This window comes from Lagenorhynchus albirostris, chromosome 1 (assembly GCF_949774975.1).
Source record: "Lagenorhynchus albirostris chromosome 1, mLagAlb1.1, whole genome shotgun sequence".
Lineage (NCBI taxonomy): Eukaryota > Metazoa > Chordata > Mammalia > Artiodactyla > Delphinidae > Lagenorhynchus > Lagenorhynchus albirostris.
Window position 1 is genome coordinate 32,889,847 of NC_083095.1, and position 23,884 is coordinate 32,913,730.

The window sequence follows — 23,884 nt, forward strand, 5'->3', positions numbered from 1 at the left end:
ACAAAGCTAGGTTAAGCTCTCCTCCTTTTCACTCCAACTGCCCACAAATAAAAAAGTAGAAGAAGGGCAAAAGGAAAAAATATACAAATAAATCAAAGGATAGCTCCAAATGTCCTTGAAGGAAAGGAAAAATAGAATTAATCCTTGGAGAGCCTCTGCCACCTTAACGCACTAGCCTTCTCCCCAGAGCCAAGGTAAGGAAGGCATCATGCCTTTTGCTGGAAGCTGGGCCTTGGGCTCTACTAGACATGGAACAACTCAGTTACCTGGCAGAATAGCCCACTCCAAGGGGCTTTCTTTTATGTTTTCTGGGGTCTCTCCCTTGGTGGTTGCCTGGCATCATTCCATCGGTCTTCGACTTCTTATTTCTTGGCTTCTGCTGAGATTCTGTTGCTTCCCCATTAACCTCCTCTCCCAATCTGCTAATTCCTTTGCTTCGGAATGGGATATCTACCACATCCTGACATTTCTCCAAGACTTTTCTCCAGCCAATGAAGTCATCATTTTCTTCTAGAGTTGAATTCCTAGAGAAAGGGTATCCAAGAAGATGGAGAAAGAGAGCCACTGAAATCTGGGCATCCCTGGCAGCATAAATTACCTGAAGAGAAAAGTCAGAGATCAGTGGAATCCGGAAGGCAAACCAGAGAGAGCAACTTCAAAATCAATCGCCAAGACACAGACAACTTTTAGGTTCCAATTCAAGATGTACAGTAACCCAGGCACCATGTACTCCTTAAAACCTTTTAATTACAAAACAATTCAAATGATACAAAAACAAATCAAATAGTATAATGAATCCTCACGTTCTCTATGTTTTTAACTAACATAGCTAAAATAATGACCTACTCTAGGTGCTCAAAATTCCTAATCTATATAAATCAGTGAAGTTTCTTTCTATCTGCTACCAAACCTGCTGGACAGATTTTTCTCAAGTTTGGGGTAGGGTAGTTACCACAGGTCTGACAACTTCACTTTGGAAACTGTCATCATCTAGAAAACTGAAACCAAGATTCATTAAGAGGCCTGTGTGACTATTGATCAGAAACAAACTGCTGTACATATTAATACAATGTGTAAAACAAGGAAAACAGTTTCAAACATGGACCTCAAATCAAAAGTCACAAGGGCCCACTTCTGGAATTTATGTATTTATTAATAGTAAGTCATTCACCCAGGCAACTAGGCACAGGCAAGCTGGTCATAAATAAAAGTTGTCAAAACTATAATTAATAGCTCTTCCCAACAAAGCATGTGAGGACTTTAAAATTCCTTTAATTCACCTTTAATAATCAAGCCTGGTAAATAACACTATTAGTATGGATTTTTTGTGTGTGCTTTTAGAATAATAGAAACAAAGAATAGAAAAATAAGGTTTGGGTAAAATTCTCCACCTAGACCCAACCATCTACATCTCTGTCAGAAAGTTGTCTCCCACAGGAAAAGAGGGTGCTTGAACGTGAAGAGTTCAGAATGATTTTTAACAAATTATTTCCAAATGATAAGGAATCCAAGGCACTTTTCAACAAATGGTGCTGGAACAACTGGATGTCCACATGCAAAAAGATAAAGTTGGACTCCTACTTCACACCACACACACAAATTAACTCAAAATGGATTATGAACCTAAGTGTAAGAGCCAAAACATAAGACTCTTAGATGAAAACATAGGAGGGACTTCCCTGGTGGCACAGTGGTTAAGAATCTGCCTGCCAATGCAGGAGACACGGGTTCGAGCCCTGGTCCGGGAAGATACTACATGCCGCGGAGCAACTAAGCAACTAACCGTACTGAGCCTGTGCTCTAGAGCCTGCAAGCCACAACTACTGAAGCCTGCACACCTAGAGTCAATGCTCCGCACAAGAGAAGTCACCGCAATGAGAAGCCCACACACCACAATGAACAGTAGCCCCCGCTCGCCACAACTAGAAAAAGCCCACGCACAGCAACAAAGACCCAACACAGCCAAAAATAAATAAGTAAATAAATTTATTTAAAAAAAAAGAAAACAGAGGAGTACATGTTCATGACCTTGGGTTAGGCAATGATTTCTTAGATATGACACCAAAAGAAAAAAGAAATAAAAGAAAAAATAGATAACTGGACCTCATCATAATTAAAAGCTTTCATGCTTTAAATGATCCCATCAAGTAAGTGAAAAGACAATCTGCAGAAAATGGGAGAAAATATTTATAAATTATATATCTGATAAGGGATTAGTATCTAGAATACATAAAGAATACACACACACACACACACACACACACGTCTCTTAAAATTCAACAATTTAAAGACAAACAACACAATTAAAATGTGAGCAAAGGATCTGAACAGACATTTCTCCAAAGAAGATATACCAATAGCCAATAAGCACATGAAAGACGCTCAGCATCATTGGTCACTAGGGAAATATAAATCAAAACCACAACGAAATACCACTTCACACCTACTAGGATTGCTCTAATCAAAAAGATGAATAATAATAAATGTTGGTAAGGTTATGGAAAATTGGAACCTTCATATATTGCTGCTGGGACTATAAAATGGTATGGTTGCTTTGGAAAATAGTTGGGCAGTTCCTCAAAGAGTTAAACATAAAGTTACCATATGACTCAGCAATTCCATCCTAGGTATTTACCCAAGACAACTGAAAATGTATGTCCACATAAAAACTTATACACAGATATTCATAGTGGCTTATTCATAACAGCTAAAAAAATGAAAGCAACCCAAATCTCTACCAATTGATAAACGAATAAACAAAATGTGGTCTATCCATACAATGAAGCATTATTTAGCAATAAAAAAGAAATGAAGTACCAATAGTTGCTACAACATGGATGAACCACAAAAACATGGTAAGCGAAGAAGCCAATCCAAAAAAACCACATACTGTATGATTCCATTTATATGAAATGTCCAGAACAGGCAAATTTATAGAGACAGAAAGTAGATTAGCGGTTGCCGAAGGCTGGGGTGTTGGGGAGGTGAGATGGGAAGTGACTGCTAATGGGTATGGGGTTTCTTTTGGGGTGATGAAAATGTTCTAAAACTAGATTGTGGTGATGGTTACACAACTCTGTAAATATACTAAAATCCATTGATTGCATACTTTTTTTTTTTTTTGGCCGCATTGCACGGCTTGCAGGATCTTAGTTCCCCAACCAGGGATCGTACCCGGGCCCCCAGCAGTGGAAGGGCAGAGTCCTAACCACTAGACCGCCAGGGAAGTCCCTGACTTGTATACTTTAAATGGGTGCATTTTATTGTATGTAAATTATATTTCAATAAAACTATTAAAAGAAAGGAAGGAATGAACCTACCAAGGCACAAAGAAGTAACTTACTCAGGGTCGCAGCAAATCTGAAGTAGCTTTAGAAAAAACAAATCAGATAACTTGATTCCCAGAACTCTCTCACAGGATAATATTAATCCTAAGATACTAACTATTGCTAACTCTTTCCATTAACAATGTTTTGGGGGATTTCCCTGGCGGTCTGGTTGTTAAGACTGCGCTTCCACTGAAGGGTGCATGGGTTCCCCCTGGTCGGGAACTGGGATTGCTGCATGCCATGTGGTGCGGTCCAAAAAAAAAAAAAAAAAACCACAATACAATGTTTTAGAAGGATGAACAAACAAATGGTAACAAACTAAGCAAACAAGAGAAGGTTGAAACCTAGGCCTGTAGGGGGTAGTAAGCAAAAAATCCAAAAATCAAATTAATCTGAGCCACAAAGAATGGCAAAGTATAAAGAATGCGAGGCACCAGGTATCTATAAAAGCAATGATACAAGGTGAAAACAGGAGGATCAGGTGACAGTCTCTGTAAATAACACTTACAACCCCAGATCTCCTCTCTTACGGCATAGGGACAGGCAATTACTCCTTCCCAGACCCAAAAGAGTAAAAGTTTGTAGAACCAAAACTAAAATGGAGTCACTTATGTCAGAGACAAAATGGAGGTGGCCAATGCAGGCGCATTAAAGAAAATGAAACTTTATTTAACATAACTTGCAGGAATTTACAGCTCTCCTCAGAAATCAGCAGAGGATGTCAGTCAGTCTCCAAACACTGAGTCTGTTCATGCCATCTTTAGACTTCCTTATTCCCCTGTCTCAGCTATCCTGATCCAAATAACGAAGAAGAACACTAGGCAAACAATCAGCTGAAAAAGCCAAAAATCTTCCACATTTACCCAATGAAAACCCTTTAGTCTGTGAGCTACTTGAAACTCATTGCTCCCATGGCCTTGAGTTTCCCAGCTTGCAGGTCAAAACTGTTGCAATAAACTCATATTTCTGCTTTGTTTTACTCGGTGTGCAGAGTTTGGGTTTTGACAAGTTTAAGTCATATAGTGGTTAAATCACAGAGGATCTGGACCTGGTAATACCAGGCATGGCAGAGGTTGGGGGCAAAGTGTCACCAGGAAAAAGGGGGATTATGGGAAAATCTACATATTAAATGATAAGACTACCATCACCTTCTCTCCCACTCAGCTACCAGAATATAGGCTGTGGGGCTGATACCTCTTGGGCAGAAGAGTAGGAGATTCATGTCTGGAGACACTGAGTGGCCTGAGAGAAAAGACTTACAGTTACTGACATTTGACTTTAATTTATATTAATAGTTACTGATAATAAAACTCGCTAGTCAAAAATACCTGGCCATACGCTCTGTGCTCTCATTCCTTTTTTTTTTTTTTTTTTACCGGTACGCGGGCCTCTCACTGCTGTGGCCTCTCCCGTTGCAGAGCACAGGCTCCGGACGCGCAGGCTCAGCAGCCATGGCTCATGGGCCCAGCCGCACCGCAGCATGTGGGATCCTCCCGGACCGGGGCACGAACCCATGTCCCCTGCATCGGCAGGCGGACTCTCAACCACTGCGCCACCAGGGAAGCCCTCATTCCATTTTTTTAAATGTCAAATTTAAATATTATTTTCTGTATTTTACAAAATCTCATTAAGCATTACGTTTATAATTAGAAAAACAAGAATTTTTAAATGAAGAATGAATAAGAGTCTTTGGAAATTCTCACAATAATATGGATCACAAATTTGGTTTCAAATTTGGTAGCAATTAACTTTTTCTTCCCAATGTTTTATTTGAAAGACTTCAAACCTAAGGAAAAGTTAAAAGAATGATAATTGACATTCACAATTGTCAACATTTGCTTTATCTCTTTATAATACAATACATACACCACACAAATACTTTTTTTTTTGGGGGGGGGGCTGAACACTTTTCAAAATTAAGTTGCAGCTATTATGATATTTACTTCATCCCTAAATACTTTAGTGTGTATATTCTAAGAACAAGGACACTCTCCTACATAATCACAACACCATTATCACACCCAAGAACTTTAACAGTTGTATTCTAATGTCTCCAACAGTCCCAAAGATGTCTTTTACAGATGTTGCAGGAATCAGAAATTTCAGAATTTTATTTAGAATTTTTAGCATTATTTACAGAATTATGTAACCTTTATCACAGTCAAGTTTAGAACATTTTCAGCAGCCCAGTAAGAAAACTTATATCCTTTACCAGTCATCCCCCACTTCTTCCAGTCTTAGGCAGCCACTAATTTATTTTTTGTCTCTATAGATTTGCCTGTTCTGAATATTTCATATAAATGGAATCATACAATATGTGATCTTTTGTGACTAGCTTCTTTCACTTAGCGCAATGTTTTCAAGACTCATCCATGTTGTAGCTTTTTATTGCTGAATAATATTCCATTGTATGGCTATACCATATTTTATTTACACATTCATTAACTGATAGATTCAACTGGCGCTTTAATGTCTCCTTTGTAAACAAAAATGGATAGCTAAGGATCTAAACATTTTAGAAAAATCTTTAACATGGAAGACAAAGACCAAATCAAATATTTAAATTAGAAATTCAGAGTAAAAAGAGGCAATGCAGGAAAGAGAAGAAAACTTCAGAAATCTTCAATACTCTAAGATAACAGAAGCTATGATATCCATTAAACAAAAATGCAAAGTTATTTTAAAAGTGAATATTGAGAAAAGACCAGGAGCTCTTATGACTTAATATGATAGGAAATTAAAAGTTGATTGGAATACTGAAAGATAAACTTGAGGACATTTCCCAGAAGGTAAAAAAAAAATATAGAGATGGAAAATCAAAGAGAAAATATTTTACTAAGAAAATTAGAGGATCAATTCAAGGGATTCAATATAGAATCTAGAAACAAAAAAGAGGGAAATTTTCCAAGAAATAGTATGAGAATAATTCCCTGAACTGAAAGACATGAGCTTACAGACCGAAAGGGTCCACTGAATTGTAAAACTATAATGAAACATGGCCCACACTATCATCATGAATTTTAAAAACTAAGAATAAAGAGACTTTCCAGAAAGAAAAACAAGTCACATACTCAACATCAACACTGGAAGCTACAAGGAGCATTGCCTTCAAAGTTCTGAAGGAAAATGATTTCCACCCTAAAATGCTATCCCTCAGCTGAACTATCAGTTAATAGAGAGGGAAACTAATATCTTTTCAGACATGCATGGTGTCATAAATTAACTCCCCATGCTCCTTTCCTCAGGAAGCTATTTTGAATGTACTCCACCAAGATAAGAAAGTAAAAAGACATGATATTTTTAAAACAGAGGATCTACTATAGAAGAGAGGTGAAGGGAATTCCCAGGTTGACGGTAAATGCAAATTTCAGGCTGAGAGTTGGGCAGCAGGGCTGGAGTGCACCAGTCCTGAAAGGAGCAGGATGACAGAGCTCTAGCTCCAAGGGAAAATGAAATGAGTAAGTTACCTGACTGTGTCTGAAGCAGCAGAAAGGAGATCGCTACATAGTTCTGTTAAGAGTCTGGGGATGAAACAGTTAACAGTTATATAGAAAACTAAGCAAACAAAAATATAAATTACGACTCCTGGGAAAACAAAAAGTTGTACAAGGAAAAAACATTTACTTTAGTCAGTTTGCTATGTGGAGCAGCTATAAATAATATCAATATAAGTAGATATTAACCTGATAAAAATGATGATTTACCTCTATTGGGAGCATGGGGAAGGGAATAAGTATCTGTCTGGGGATACAGGAATTGCAAGAGTACTATACTAAATCATGTCTTCCACAGCAAGAAGTCAAAAGATAATATGTAAAATAAGAAAGAGTACTATATGCATGTAATTTTAAAAGATAATGGTAATTACCAGAAAGAAACGAAATCAGTTGCCTCTGAAAAGAAGGAAGAGTAATTAGGAATGGGGGAGGAAGGCAGGGAACTACTGGCTGTTTCTTTTTTTTTTTTTGCAGTACGCGGGCCTCTCACTATTGTGGCCCCTCCCGTTGCGGAGCACAGGCTCCGGACGCGCAGGCTCAGCGGCCATGGCTCACGGGCCCAGTCACTCCGCGGCATGTGGGATCTTCCCGGACCGGGGCACGGACCCGTGTCCCCTGCATCGGCAGGCGGACTCTCAACCACTGCGCCACCAGGGAAGCCCAGCTGGCTGTTTCTTATAATAAGTCTTATAACACTTCGGTTTTTTAAGTTATGCATTTGTATTCATGACAAAAAAATTTACATTTTCTGAAATGCCTGGCATATAGTAAATGCTCCAAAAAAATAGAATGGGGACTCTTACCCTTTTATCTAAGTAGCATCTACATTATTATAGAGCATTTTTCTTGGGTATCATCAATGAGGCTATTTTAAGGCATTTCTGCCCAACACATATCATCTTTGAGGATTAGAATTTTTTAAATAATTATATTTCACAAGCAATGACTCTTCCACTCTTCAACTACTCTGATAAGAAGTACCTGGTCCTCAGTAAGATTCTCAGCATCCCAGTTGCTGCAACGAAGCAGAAGGGACTTGTCAAGGGGAAAGTTCAAAACAGTCTCAGCGAGTGATTTCAGGCTAAGCCCATTAGAGAGCAAATTATTTCTACAAGAAATAAATAAAATCATGTGTCAAAAATGGGAAAGGACAAGAACAGGCAAATCAAAAAAGGTATACAAATGGCCAATAAACAAATGACACATAATTTCACTACATCAAACCAAATAAAAAGTATGTACAATTTTAAAATCTATCAGATTACAAAGATTTTTAAAAAATAACTATATCTAGTATTGGTGGAACATGAAGAATCACCATCTAGTCTAAAATTTGTGCACTGGACATTTGTATAACCTTTATGAAAAACAGTTTGTCAGTAAATAGCTATCAAAATTTTGACATGAAAATTCTGTGATTCAATAATTCCACTTCTAGTAATTTATCCTAAGACAAATGTACATAAAACAATCTTCATTACAGCACTGTTTATAGTAGCAAAGAACTGGAAACAACCTAACATCCTCAATAGAAGACTGGTTAAATATCCATGCAATTAAATTCCACGTCGCTATTAAAAATAAGGATGTAGATCTATATTGATGTGAAAAGATGTCCATGATGTATTAGTTAAGTAACAAGAGATTATGAAAGAAAACATGATATGAACTCTTTATATTAATATATATATATATACACTACACAATAAATGTGTGTATGTGATTCTAGGTATGTGAGAGAGAGGAAGCATAAAGAGTTAACGAGAAAGATATTAATCAAATGTTAGTGATGTTATCTCTGGGTGTGGGGTTTGGGGTGATCATAAATCTTTACATTTTATATTTATATATATATATATATATATTTTTTTTTTTTTGGCTGTGTTGGGTCTTCGTTGCTACGCGCAGGCTTTCTCTAGTTGCAGCAAGTGGGGGCTACTCTTCGTTGTGGTGCGCAGGCTTCTCATTGCGGTGGTTTCTCTTGTTGTGGAGCATGGGCTCTAGGTGTGCGGGCTCAGCAGTTGTGGCACATGGGCTCAATAGTTGTGGCTCGCGGGCTGTAGAGCGCAGGTCCAGTAGTTGTGGCGCGTGGGCTTAGTTGTTAGTTGCATGTGGGGTCTTCCTGGACCAGGGCTCGAACCCATGTCCCCTGCATTGGCAGGCGAGTTCTTAACTACTGCACCACCAGGGAAGTCCTACATTTTTTATATTTGAATTGGCTAGTGTTTGTGTATTACTTTTCAAATTTGAAAAATATGATAAGGCTACTTTCATTGAGGGCGCGAAGGTACAATAAAATCAAATAATCTTCTGCTCTTCAAACACTTTCTGATTCAAATAGCTGCAGAGTGGTGAAAAAAATTAATTTACCCAAGGATTGGAGAGTCCAAACAAGGGCTAATGTAAAATTAAGAACACACCAGTCTACAAAAGTGGAGCTGACTTGCTGGTTACCAAGTGAGAGACAAGAAGTTTTAGAGGAGGAAGCTTGGAGGTGGAGGTTCACATCAGTGTTACTGTTACAACATGCACGATTCCCTCAGGTACTGTGGAAAATGAAATCATTATAATGATGAAGAAAAGGAAGTCCTTCGTTACAAAAACAAGCAGTAACTTGATGGATTTCATCACCCCCAAAAGGCAGCACTGACTAAAAAGTTAAAAAAAAAAAGGTCCAGACACACTTAGGTAAAATATGTAAGGTCGTGGTTCAATTAATGGAAATTAAGAATTTGGGGGAGACAAACTTCTTTCCTTTTATTTTAAATTTTTAAAATCTTTTTATGGAGGCGTTTCGGGATCTGCGGGCCCCGATCAAGGCGAAGAGGTAGGCCCGGCCCCGCGAGCCCCCAGCTCTGATCTCCACTCTGGTCCTCCAGTTGCAGACATGGCCAAGTCCAAGAACCACACCACGCACAACCAGTCCCGAAAATGGCACAGAAATGGCATCAAGAAACCCCGATCACAACGATATGAATCTCTTAAGGGGGTGGACCCCAAGTTCCTGAGGAACATGCGTTTTGCCAAGAAGCACAACAAGAGGGGCCTGAAGAAGATGCAGGCCAACAACGCCAAGGCCGTAACTGCACGTGCTGAGGCTATCAAGACTCTTGTAAAGCCCAAGGAGGTCAAGCCCAGGATCCCAACGGGCGGCAGCCGCAAGCTCAGTCGACTTGCCTACATTGCTCACCCCAGGCTCGGGAAACGTGCTCGTGCCCGCATCGCCAAGGGTCTCAGGCTCTGCCGGCCAAAGTCCCAGGCCAAGGCTCAAACCAAGGCGAAGGCTGCAGGTGCAGCTGCGGCTCCGGCTGTGGCTCCCGCTCCCACTCCCGCTCCCAAAGGTGCCCAGGCCCCCACAAAGGCTCCAGAGTAGAGACCTTTGTCTGCCAATGTGAGGACAGAAGGACTGGTGTGACCCCTGGGCTGCTGTCTGCATGGGGCTGGTGTCCTCCTGTGCTATTTGTACAAATAAACCTGAGGCAGGATCTTTCAGTCAAAAAAAAAAAAAAAAAATCTTTTTATGCTTTCCTTTATATTAGTAATTACAATAGCAATGAATGTTTACTGTTAAAAATTCAGACAACAGAGAAGAGTAATGGGTGAAAAGTGAAAGCCCTCCACCCCCCACTTGCACTCCTCAGGAAGAAAGACCCTTATGAGTATATTGTGGCCCCTCCAGACCTTTTTTACAGACAAACAAAAAAACAGATGGTTAGATGGAGAAGCAGATATAGTTTCTTGGTATTTGTTTTGTTTTTTATTCTGCAACTTGCCTATCACTTAATGTATCAGGGACCTCCTTCCCTGACAGTAAGCACAAATGTACTTATTACATTCTTTGTAACAGCTGTGCAATTTATCAAGCCTGGGTATTCCATAATCCTTGAAATCATTACCCTCATTGAAAGACAGCTCTTAGTTTTTCGTTACTTAATTCCATTTAGGTCATTAGTCTTTTATCTATTTATTTATTTTTGGCTGCACTGGGTGTTCATTGCTGTGCATGGGCTTTCTCTAGTTGCAGGGAGTGGGGGTTACTCTTCTTTGCAGTGCGCGGGCTTCTCATTGCAGTGGCTTCTCCTGTTGTGGAGCACGGACTCTAGGTGCGTGGGCTTCAGTAGTTGTGGCACATGGACTCAGTTGTTCCGCGGCGTGTGGGATCTTCCCAGACCAGGGCTCGAACCCGTGTCCCCTGCATTGGCAGGAGGATTCTTGACCACTGCGCCACCAGGGAAGCCCCATTAGTCTCTTTTTAAACGTCCTATTTGGGAAGGTTTCACATTTTTCGAGGATGGATTAAAAACAAGATGCCACCTTTGCTACTTCAAAGTTTCGCTAGGAAAAGTTCCAAAATCATATACAATAATCTCAATAATAAACTATCTTCTGCTAACATATAATAAAAATATAGAGGAAGAAAAGAGGACAGCATTACCAAGAAAATCTGTGCTCCTCTCCAAAGTCAAATGAAAGTAACTACTTACAGCAAACACCAGGAGCAGCCTATGGCTAAAAGCTGAGTATAATTCTTGCACTATAATGTCAAATTTCTTCTACTATATGTCAAAAAATTTTAATTTTACTTCTAAAGTATCCAATAATAAAATAAGAATGTTTAAAATTTTAATAAGATTTCATTAAAAATGAAGAAGCCTGATAAATGCTTCATTCTTATTTCTAGAGAAGTTCATGGTCATATTCAGCTTTGGCCAAATTTTGTATTTTGACACTTGGCCATTCTGCATTTAGCCAGATAAGTAAGGGCACTTCTAATTTCTATATACTCACAGAGAGGACTGTAAATGGATAGAAAGAGATCTGGAAGGACAAACCAATCAGATCATGGTGGTCTATAGGTGGTGGTGATGACGATGATGATGATGGACAGTAATAGTTGAAATTTACACAGCACTCTCTATATGTCAAACACCATTTCTAAGTTCTTTACATAGTTTAACTCGTTTAATCCTCACACCGATCCTATGAGATGGGAACATTATTATTTCTACTTTTCAGATGAGGGAACTGAGGAACAGTGAGGCTTAGTAACTTGCCAAAGGTCACGTAGCTGGTAAGAGGAAGCCTGGGACTCCCACCCACACAGCCTGCTCTGGAGTCAACTCCTGGCCACTATACACATGGCCTCTAATAGCAGAGTAACAGCAGGCAGCTCTAGGGAGGCAGCACCAGAGGAAGGAGGGCCTGACGAAAGGCGGCCTTGGCTGCTATACTCCAAATACTTTTACAGAGCTAAAAGAATTTTACAGTAAATATAGATATTTCAATGTATTACTTGGAAAAAATGGATACTTCATTTATAAGAGTTTTTTTTTTATAAGAGTTTCATTTACACAAGCCAAACTACTAACCTAAACTAAAATTTCATTTACTACCAAAAAATTATGATAAGCATAGATTTTAATCAGGCCTTCTCTTAGTTTATCAAATCCTCCAACCCTTCAATATCAGTGGCAGGGAGAAAGGCAGGGAGAGAGGCTGTTTCAGTCCACACTATTCAAATGAGGACCTGCATATATACAAGAGAAGGTAACTGCAGCTTCCTTAAACAGGGTAGAATTTCCATAGGAATAGAATTCCAAAGGAAAGGAAAATCTCTTCCTCTCAGTGAAGCATTAGGTCTACCATCATTCTGGGCCGAAAGCAGGATCTGCACATTCAAATGTTGATCAGGATGAGCTGGGTGTGACAGCTGGGAGGGGTGGGGATTCTGGCAAATTGAACAAAGCATGCTCATCTAAGAGGATGCTTCCAGCCAGCTGCTGCCGTCTAGAACTACTGACCTAGTGTAGTCCAATCACCTAATTTTTCAAGAGAAGCCAGGAATACAGGTTTTTACATTAAAGCTTCTGAATTTAAACTAAAATCTCCCCAAAATATCATGCAGGACAAAAACAAAAACAAAAAATCTGCAACTCTAATTTGCCCAAGGAGCCCATCAGTTTACAGCCTGTAGCTTATAGAGACACCTTATTAATGTTTCATCTAAAAAGACCAATTCTAGGTAACTAAAGTTTTCCCAGAAGTTGGAATATTTCCTCACAAATTCAATATGCATCTCAGAAGCCTCTAAGCGTCTAAAGAATTTTAGAGGCTTCATTACTGAGTCTCAGTAATCTACAACCCTTGCTAAAATATTTGCCCCCCAGCTACAGGAGTTCCAGTAATCATACAAACCATACCTCTGCCTCATGGCTAGGTATCTGAGGTCCAGGCACCCCTTAACGACGAGGCCATAATCTTGCAGAAGCTTGCTGGCATCTTCTGAACATCCTACTCCAACTTTTAAAATCGTGCCATCTGCCAAAACGTCCAGTAACGTTTTCGGTAGTGCCCTTCCTCCACAGATCAGCTTGGGCAAGCGAACCAAGGCACAGAAGCCACTTGGACAGGCCATTTGAAGGAGTGACAGAGGACTGGCTTTGCCTTCCGAATTCACCTGTAACAGAGGAAAACAGGGCCACAGTTCACACCCCAGCATAGGACCAAGTACAACATGAAAGTCTGGCAAAAAAGTCTAAGAGGTACAGTCTTAATTTCCCAGAGGGAACAACTGACCAGAGTTTGCCTCAAACCTAACGATGAGCCTTTGCTAACGAATGCAATGGACTCTAAGAAGCAGCGGCCTAAACAGAGGTTACCGGGGGCCCAAACATGAGCCTGAAATGAGCAGGCCATATAAATAGTGACCAGCTGACACAGAGCAGTGCTGGGACACACATTGGCAGAGTCATGTGAGACACACTGGTTTTAAAAAGCTAAGGAAGTAAAAGGCTAAGGAGCAGAGCGCCAAATGATGATGTACTCTTTTCATTTTCTAGACTCTTTAACATACATGTTAGTAACTTGACTCATTTACTTGTCATCACTGCCTCAAGATCCGACTTTTAAAAAGAGGTAGGAAATACAGTACCATCAGTAAGTGGTACCTGCCAATATAATAAATCGTAGTAGCACAGAGTGCTTTCTCAGCATTTTATGGTCACAAATGCTGTTCATAAAAAAAATGTATATTGAGCATAAGCTAGGATTCTGATATCTAAAGAAATGAAAATAACTTTATATTTTAACTGATCTACTTTTAATCTTTTTGATGTAATAGATAAATTGGAGAAAGTGCTTAAAGCTAAGGAAATTATTCCCAGAAAAATTTACATTAATTAAAGGTTCCCTAAAGCTATCCACGGAACCCAGGTTAAGCATCCAATAAATTCCAATCCTTCTTATTTTCCAGGAGAGGAAATTTAAGGGCTACAGATGAAACAGTTTGACTAAACATGCAGAGATAATGGCAAAGTCAGAAGTGGAACCCAAATTTCCCAATCTGTACAACAGAGAAGAAACAGTCAAGATCAAGATCACGAAGAGCTGCTGTTAAAACAAAATTGGGAGGGACTTCCTCCTCGACTTCTACTTCAGTGCTAAGTAAAACCACGGTTTAACTCAGAAAAGCTTTAGGATTCCCCTTCTCAGGCATTGTTTTATCATATCCTCAAATGGAAACATGCCAGTTTGATTTCCAAAGTGTCTATTTCTTGGAAGATCAACAAGACCCAGAAGAAACTTGACTACTGGTTCCTATTCTATAACAATTCATCTGGATGTGGCCAAATCACTTTTTTTTTTTATTAAAGCATAATTCCCTCCCTCTATAATACTGGCTCTCTCCAAGAAAAAGCAGAAAATCTCTACTTCTAATATTTAGCACTGCTAATTTGACATAATACTCACTGCTAATTCCTAAGGCCAGATCTTTGAAAATCTTTTCAGTCAAGTTCCGTTGTCTAAAATACATTAAATAAATAGCTAGCTAGCTAGATAAGTTGTCCTTTTAATACTGTTTCTGGATTGTGCTTAAGATTCACTGTATTATAATTAAGGTTTTTCCACTAGGAATCCAAATGTTTATGATTCCAATAGGTACCCAATTTATACTGAATGTATGATTGGAAGAATATTGCTTCTAGCAGACTCAATTTGGCTTAAAGAATAAGGTATCTAGTCTTTTTGCGGGGGGGGGGGCTGTGTCAGGTCTTAGTAGCAGAACATGGGATCTTCATTGCGGCATGCGGGATCTTTAGTTGCGGCATGCGGACTTCTTAGTTGCGGCATGCAGACTCTTAGTTGTGGCATGAAAACTCTTAGCTGTGGCATGCAAACTCTTAGCTGTGGCATGCATGCAGGATCTAGTTCTCCCACCAGGGATTGAACCCGGGCTCCCTGCATTGGGAGCATAGAGTCTTACCCACTGGACCACCAGGGAAGTCCCAAGAATAAGATATCTAGTCTTAATTTCTTATATTTCCCCCTTTTGCCAACATCTTTTGCCTTGACATCACTTACCACCCATGGAAAATAATGAAACCCTTGGCTTACCAACATTGTATTTAATAGGAAAAAAAAAACACATTTTAATTTCGTTAGCATTATGTAATCCAGGGGTCACTGGGTTTTTTGTTTGGTTTTTGACTAGTCGACTCATAAGAAATGTTTGGGACATACACAATACATGTACATATGCATTTATAAATCATATAAATGTAGTACTATACTAACGTGTTAAGACATTATGAAATACACACGAAAGTAAAAATTTGAAATGAATGATTTCAGTGATTCACTCACAGAGGACTGGTTTAGGGATCCTCCTTCCTGAGGGCCAGTGAACATCCATTTTAGCTTCAGGGAACTTACAAATCCAGAGCAAATAAAACATTATGGAAAAGTCCGTGATTCTTTAAATGACCCCACAATGGCAGCAGGGAGCAAAAAATAATCTGAGACCATATTCTGGGCTGGACCAAGGTTAACTATCTGTGGAGTTTATGTGTCAGTTAAACTAGACCATGGCTTTGAGACAGGAATGAGCTTGTCCTGTTCAAGTGACAGAATGAAGGCTCAATGAGGCCGGAAAGTAGTAAGAGGAAGAGAAAAGGAGACAAAATCAGAGATGCTGAGAGAGGCAAGAGCATGTGAGTCCTTAAGAACACATAAGTAATTAAGACATCTTGGTTTTATAAGAAGCAATGGAGGCTTTTCAAGCAGGGGACTGAGACGATCAGATTAGCATTTTTAAAAGATCACTTTGCTTACTCTATGGAGAAGGGATCATAGGTATATGAGTCCAAGTAGGGAGGCCAGTCAGGAGGCTACTACAAAGGTCCAAATAAGAGACTCTTGAGGGTTGGACTAGGAAGGAAGTAGAGGAGATGTAGAGAAGTATATGGATGCAAAATCTATTTTGGAAATAACAAGGATAATACTTCCTAAATGGAAATGAGGGTTAATAGTAAGGAAAAAGGAGGGGACTTCAAGCAAGCCTGAAGCCTGGGCCTGCAGAAGGATGCTCTTGGGAAAATGACCTTCACTTCATTCAGTCTTTTTTACACCAATTACTTTGCACCTGTTAAGCAAGGCAGTCTATAGCCAGAGACTCCAGAAAAAATCAGGCAGGAGTCAGGGGCCAGAAATCTATTTAACATCTCCCTCTCCCCAGAAGAAAGGCAATAATAGCTTCTAAAACATGGCAGAATCCTCATTTTATACAGGTGATTTATCCATACTTACACATCACCATGGGTAACTTGGGGGAATCTGGAAACACATACCTCTATCTGGTAGAATGCTGTGTTATTTCCTGCTTTCTATAACCACTTCTTTGAATTTCCACATATTTTGCCATTAAAGAAACTTAACATATTATAACTGCCTTTTTGTGTCTGACTTTCAATCATATCACTTCTGTTAGACAAACCTTAGCAGGGAGGATGTCTCTCTTGAGTTTAATCTTAAAGGTGGAGAAGACTAGGGATAATACAGGTTTGGGAAGAAAAATCGAGAGGTCTGTTAGGAACATGTTAAGTCTGAGATGACTATTAGACATTCAAGGGAGATGTCAAGTAGACGGGTGGATGTAAAGGGCTGGAGTTCTAATTTTGAGAGTCTTCAGCCTATCAACGATATTTAAAGCTACAAAATTAGATGAGGTCATTTAGAAAAAGAATAGAGATCAGAGGACATAAATTAGTAGTCCTTGGACCTGTCTGCTGACCCACAGATGTTTAATATTATATATTTCTTTGATCTCCACATTTTAAAAACTTGTGCCAAAACTTTTAAATTGCAGTGGAGTCCACATTTTTAAAAAATCTATATATCGAGTTTCTTTTTAAAGAACTGGACAATCTGGCAACACTTGGCTTGAACTGTATAGCAGCTTCCTCATTTATATAAGGCATGAATTCTCTAATTCACCATAATGTCTTCTCAACACTGAAGCCAACTGGCATTTCCCATTTATCATTGTATTTGTAAACCACTGTTTTTCCAGCAAAGAAATATTTCTCAGGATCCATGTCTCTATAAAACTAGGAAAATGGAAGATAGATCACAGAGGTCTTGTGTTTAAAGAAAAAAGGGAGGGAGCATACTTCTTTATGAAATTGAAGAATACTCCTATGCATTCAAAAATGCAAACAATCACTCTACATTGTCCATTTACCTTTCCTGTCTGGACCTTGTAGGCATCTGAGTTTGCAGCCCCTGGGGGGATACAGAAGAGACCAAGCTTAAGTCAACTCAATATTTGGATGTGAGGTAGAAGGGGGATCAGAAAAGGAAAAAGAAGGAAGAACAGTAAGACAGAAGATAGGAGAGTATGATGGCATGAAAGCCAAAGAGAATGTCTCGTGCAGGAATTATGCAGATGCTTTTGAGAGCTATAATAACATGAGTCCAAATAAGTGTCCACTGGACTGGAAAACAAGAAAGCCATCAACTTCATCCGTTTCAGTGGAGTAGTATGGTAGGATGTCAGATTAGAGTAGGTCGAAGAATAAATGGAGAATAGCAAATTATACCCAAACAAGTAGATGAAAAGAAATAATAAAGAGCAGAAATCAGTGTAATGGAACAAACATACAATAAAGATCAACAAAGCCAGAAGTTGGTTCTCTGAAAAGACTAATAACACTGATAAACCCATGGAAGGAGTAATCAAGAAAAAAAAAAAAGAGAAGCAAATAAGCATTGTCAAAAATGTCCTTACATAAAAAAAAAAAAGTCCTTACATATCCATCAGATAGGAAAAAAAAAAAAAGTCACTGGATATTATAAACAAGTATATGCCTGTAATTTAAAATTTTGAAAGAAGACACATTTAGATGAAAAATAAAATTTATCAAAACAGACATGAAGAAATAGAAAATATGAATAGCCCCAAAACTATTTAAAAAATTGTATTCATAATTCAAAAACTTCCCTCAAAAGAAAACTCCAGATGGCTTCACCAGTAGATTCTAATCAAACATTTAAAGAAAAAAGAATGACAATCTTACACAAACTCTTCCAGAGAACACAAAACCAAGGAACAGCCCTAACTTGTATGAGGCCAGCATAACATTTTTATCAAAATCTGACAAGGTCATTTCTAGAAAGGAAAATTATAAGCCAATATCACTCATGAATATAGATTATTTTTAAAACACTAGTGAAGTGAATTCAGCAATGTATAAGGAGAATAAGACATCATGACCCAGTTGGATTTATGCCAGGAATTCAAAAATCAATGTATTTTCACCACAAGAACAGAATAAAGGAGAAAAACTACATACTCATCTCAAGAAATTCAGAAAAGGCACTTAATAAAATTCAACAACTATTCATAATTAAAAAAAAAAACTTTTTTAAAATTGAAGTATAATTGATTTACAATATTGTGTTAGTTTCAGGTGTACAGCAAAGTGATTCAGTTTTATATATATATATATTTCAAATTATTTTCCATTATATGTTATTATAAGATATTAAATCTAGTTCCCTGTGCTATACAATAAATCCTTGTTGCTTATCTATAATAGTTTAATAGTTTATATCTGTTAATCTCATACTCCTAGTTTATCCCTCCTCCACTCCCTTTCCCCTTTGTTAATCATAAATTTGTTTTCTATGTCTGTGAGTCTATTTCTGTTTTGTATATAGATTCATTTATCATTTTTAGATTCCACATATAAGTGATATCCTATTAATATTTGTACTTCTCTGTCTGACTTACTTTACTTAGTATGATATTCTCTAGGTCCATTCTTGCGGCTGTAAATGACAATATCTCATTCTTTAAAAAAAAAAAAAAAATTGGGAATTCCCTGGCGGTCCAGTGGTTAGGACTCCACACTTTCACTGCCAAGGGCCCGGGTTCAGTGCCTGATCAGGGAACTAAGATTTCACAAGTTGCGTGGCGCAGCCAAAACAAAACAAAACAAAACAAAAAAACTCTTAAGAAACCAAGAATAGAATTGAATGTATTTAATCTGTAAACAAACCTACTGCAGATATCATACTCAATATGAAAATGTTGAAAGCTGTCAATCTGAGATAGAGAATAAGTCAAGGATGCCTACTGTCACCACTCATACTGAGCACTATATTGAGATCCTCGCCAGTTCAGCAAGGCAGGAAAAGAAATACAAACTGTAAGGACTGGAAAAAAAATGGTCACTTCACAGATAATATAATAGTTTATATAGAAACCCAAAAGAATCCAGAAGTAATTAGAATTAATAAGTGAGTTTAGTAAGTTCCTTAATATAAGAGAAATACATATAAAGTTACGTTTCTATATACCAGAAAAAACACAACTTTAAAAAAAATTAATTAATTAATTACTTTGTTTTTGGCTGCGTTGGGTCTTCGTTGCTGCGTGTGGGCTTTCCCTAGTTGTGGTGAGTGGGGGCTACTCTTCGTTGCGGTGCGCAGGCATCTCATTGCGGTGGCTTCTCTTGTTGCAGGGTACGGGCTCCAGGTGTGCAGCCTTCAGTAGTTGTGGCGCACGGGCTTAGTTGCTCCGTGGCATGTGGGATCTTCCCGGACCAGGGCTCGAACCCATGTCCCCTGCATTGGCAGGCGGATTCTTAACCACTGCACCACCAGGGAAGTCCCACAACATTTTTTAAGATTTCATTTATAACAGAATTATTTTAATCACAGAAAACTACAAATATATTATTAAGAGAAGTTAAAGATCTAAATAAATATTCTTAGATTATAAAACTCAGTGTTGGAAAGAAGTCAATTCCCCACAAACTGATCTATTGATCCAATGCAATCTTAATCAAAATATCAAGAAATTGTTTTTGGTAGAACCTGAAAAGCTGATTCTAAAATGTATAACGAAATGCAAAGGACCAAGACTATCCAAGACCCTCCGGGAAAAAAACAAGATAGAAAGTCTTGCTGTGGCAGATATCAAGAGTCATTATAAAGCAACAGTAACTAAGACAGTTTGTGAGCACCGGTGGAAGAACAGAAAAATAGACTACTAGAGTGTCCAGAAATAGATCTATTCATATAGAGATACGTGTTTGGGGACTTCCCTGGTGGTGCAGTGGTTAAGAATCCGCCTGCCAATGCAGGGGACACGGGTTCGAGCCCTGGTCCGGGAAGATTCCACATGCCACGGAGCAACTAAGCCCGTGCACCCCAACTACTAAGCCTGCGCTCTAGAGCCCACGAGCCACAACTACTAAGCCCACGTGCCACAACTACTGAAGCCTGCGTGCCTAGAGCCCGTGCTCCGCAACAAGAGAAGCCACTGCAACGAGAAGCCCACGCACCTCAACGAACAGTAGCCCCGGCTCGCCACAACTAGAGAAAGCCCGCACCCAGCAACAAAAACCCAACGCAGCCAATAAATAAATAAATAATTTATTTATTTAAAAAAAGAAAATGAAAAAAAGAGATACCTGTTTTATGATAAAGTGGCATTGCACAGCAGTGAGATTTATCTTTTCAATCAGTGGTGCTAGGACAATTGGATATCCATAAAAGAAAAAATGAAACTCAACCCTACCTCACATCATACACACACACACACACACACACACAAATCAATTCCGGATCGATTATAAATCTAAATATGCAATGTTAAAACCACAGAACTCTGGCTTCCCTGGTGGCGCAGTGGTTAAGATTCCACCTGCCAATGCAGGGACACAGGATCGAACCCTGGTTTGGGAAGATCCCACATGCCATGGAGCAACTAAGCCCGTGCGCCACAACTACAGAAGCCCGCACACCTAGAGCCCGTGCTCCGCAACAGGAGAAGCCACCGCAGTGAGAAGCCCACGCACCATAACGAAGAGTAGCCCCCGCTAGCCGCAACTAGAGAAAGCCTGTGCGCAGCAACAAAGACCCAACACAGCCAAAAATAAATGTAAAAAAAAAAAAAAAGACTGGTAAGAATCTGAAAAAGACTTTACTGATGTCTCTCTGTAAGTGAATCAAGTGGATGTACAGCAGCAAGAAACAGCATTGAAAATCAGCTATACACCGTTATAAAAATAAATTCCCCCCCCCAAAAAAAGACACAGAGAGAGAGAGAAATTCTTACAGAATTCGTTCAGGGGCTGTGATGCAACCTGGACAGACCACATCTAGACCCACAGCTGGATGGGACCTAAGGCTGCACACTCGTGAGGCTGAGAGGCTTGGTGAGGATGGGCCAGCAAATGCAGCCCCTTTAGAGTAATACTGCCTGGTCCCCATTCCATGGGTCCCAAATCTCCAGGTGCTGGGGACCCTTCCTACAGCTAAAACATGCATGCGACACCCAGAGGATGGTACACCGGCTGATGGGGAAGAGTTTGGAAAAGGCACCTCATCTCCTCATCCCCTGGTGGTCGGGTTACCCCCTCCAGCCTCTTTCCTAACAATCTCCCCACTTGGGGAAGTCAGCACCTTCAACATCCTGTTTCACACAGTTTGGAATTTGTCCAGAGGATGAAGTGGAAGGGGGTGAACCAATGAGAGACAAGCCCTAGTTGTTTGGACAGGCACATGCCACTCTAATTTCCAATCAGGAAGAGGAACTGACCAAAGGCTCAGCCTGCTCCCGGAACCAGAATAGGGCTTGAAGCAATCCTGCTGTTTTGTGGCCAGTTCCCAAAACAAGTTGAAAAATGGAGCTCAGGGGCACTGCAATTCAGAAAACTGCAGGGTTGTAAATGATACCTATTGTCGAAAAATGTCTTGAGGTAAGTCATCAAAAAGGACTTGTAAGCAAGGCAGAATTGCAGGAAAGGAATTTCAAGAGGTAGATTGGACCTGCCATTAAAGCACATGAAAAGCGGCTGCACTTCGTCAATGATGCAGTTTTGGCCAACCAAACAGGTGGACAATGCAAATCAACACTACAAAGAGGTATCACTTCGCATCAGTCAGACGGGGCATCCTCACAAAGTGTAAAAACCAGAAATTCAGGACAGCGTGTGGAGAAGGGGGAGCCCTGTTATGCTCATGGTGGGAATATAAATTGCCAACGGCCACTCTGGAGAAGTGTATTGTGTTTAAAAAAAAATCTAAAAAACAGAGCTACAGAGCATATGGCACTTCCAATCATGGGCGTATATCTTGGGAAAACCAAACATCGACAGGACACAGGCATCCCAACGTTTAGTGCTGCTCTGTTTACAAGAGCCTTGACTTGGATACAACCTAAATGTCCTTGGAAGGAAAAAATGGATAAAGAAGATGTGGTACTTATGTACGATGGAATATTACTCAGCCATGAAATCAATGAAATAAGGCCAGTTGCAGCAACTTGGGTGGACTTAGGTATGATCATTCTAAGTGACATAAGTCAGACAGAAAAAGAGACATCATAAGTTATCACTTATAGGTGGAATCTAAAAATGGCTACACGTGAACTAAATTACAAAACAGAAACAGAGTCACACACTTAGGGTTTCCCTGTTGGCGCAGTGGTTAAGAATCTGCCAGCCAATGCAGGGGACACAGGTTCGAGCCCTGGTCCAGGAAGATCCCACATGCCGCGGAGCAACTAAGCCCGTGCGCCACAAATACTGAGCCTGCACTCTAGAGCTCGTGAGCCACAACTACTGATCCCACGTGCCACAACTACTGAAGCCTGCACGCCTAGAGCCCGTGCTCTGCAACAAGAGAAGCCACTGCAAGCCCGTACACCTCAACGAAGAGTAGCCCCCGCTTGCCACAATTAAAGAAAGCCTGCGTGCAGCAACGAAGACCAAACGCAGGCAAAAATAAATAAATAAAATAAGTAAATTTATATATATATTAAAAAATCCAAAAAAACTCCAAGAAAATAACAGGAGAGTATATTCATGACTAGGGATAAGGTAAGGCTTGTTACACAGCACTATATATAGATCTTCTGATCATCAAGCTTTAACAATAAAAGGATGTAAAGGCAATCCACAGAATGGGGGAAGACATTTACTGTACATTTAACTCACAAAGGGTTCATAACCAAAATATATAAAGAACTATAAATCAGTAAGAAAAAGACAACTCAATAGAAAAAGAGGCAAGAGACTTGAACAAGTACTCCATAAAAGAAGATATCAAAATAATCAATAAAATATAGAAAGATGCTCAATCTCAGTACTGGTCAGGGACATGCAAGTTAAAACCACAATGAAATATTACTACACATCCTACTACATCCATTAGGATGGCTAAAATTTTTAAATCTGACAGTACCAAATGTGGACAAGGATATAAGACAAAGGGAATCTTCATACAGTCTTGGTGAGAGATTAAATTAGTAGAACCACTTCTGAAAACAGCTAGAAACAATAGGTACACTCATTACTACTGATGAGGGTAAACTAGTTAAAACCACCTTGGAAAACAATTTGGCATTATTTATGAAAGTTAAAGATATATATACAAACTCTATGACCTAGAACTCCACTCATAGAGACATATGCCCAATAATAATAAGTGCATTTGTTCACTGCAGCATTCTTTGTAAGAGCCCCAAACTGTAAACAACCCAAAAGTCCATCAATATTAGAACGGATGAATAAATCATGATATGTTTACACAATGGACATATGGCAATGAATCACAGTCACACACAACATGGGTAAATCTCACAAACGTAATGTTGAACAAAAGAAGCCAGACACAAAATACACACACGATAGTTTCATTTACATTAAATTTAAAAAGCAGACAAAACTCGGGCTTCCCTGGTGGCGCAGTGGTTGAGAGTCCGCCTGC

General features: G+C 39.4%; 2 protein-coding genes across 2 annotated transcripts in view; one reads left to right on the forward strand and one right to left on the reverse strand.

Moving 5' to 3' along the window:
- The window catches only part of EXD2 (exonuclease 3'-5' domain containing 2), a 59,156-nt gene that overhangs the window by 6,643 nt on the left and 28,629 nt on the right, over positions 1-23,884 (reverse strand). The window contains exons 3-5 of the mRNA XM_060140419.1: positions 13,027-13,283; positions 7,808-7,934; positions 267-598 (exon numbers count right to left, since the gene is read on the reverse strand). Coding sequence (XP_059996402.1) covers positions 267-598; positions 7,808-7,934; positions 13,027-13,283 — 716 coding nt within the window. The remainder of the gene's footprint in view (positions 1-266; positions 599-7,807; positions 7,935-13,026; positions 13,284-23,884) is intronic.
- LOC132529745 (large ribosomal subunit protein eL29-like) lies at positions 9,620-10,311 on the forward strand. The gene has a single exon (XM_060166655.1). It carries the CDS (start codon positions 9,714-9,716, stop codon positions 10,197-10,199), a length of 486 nt encoding a protein of 161 aa, XP_060022638.1. The 5' UTR covers positions 9,620-9,713; the 3' UTR covers positions 10,200-10,311.

Excerpts from the sequence above, each read along its gene's own strand:
- LOC132529745 (XM_060166655.1), top strand. The coding sequence starts at position 9,714 with ATGGCCAAGTCCAAGAACCACACCACGCACAACCAGTCCCGAAAATGG.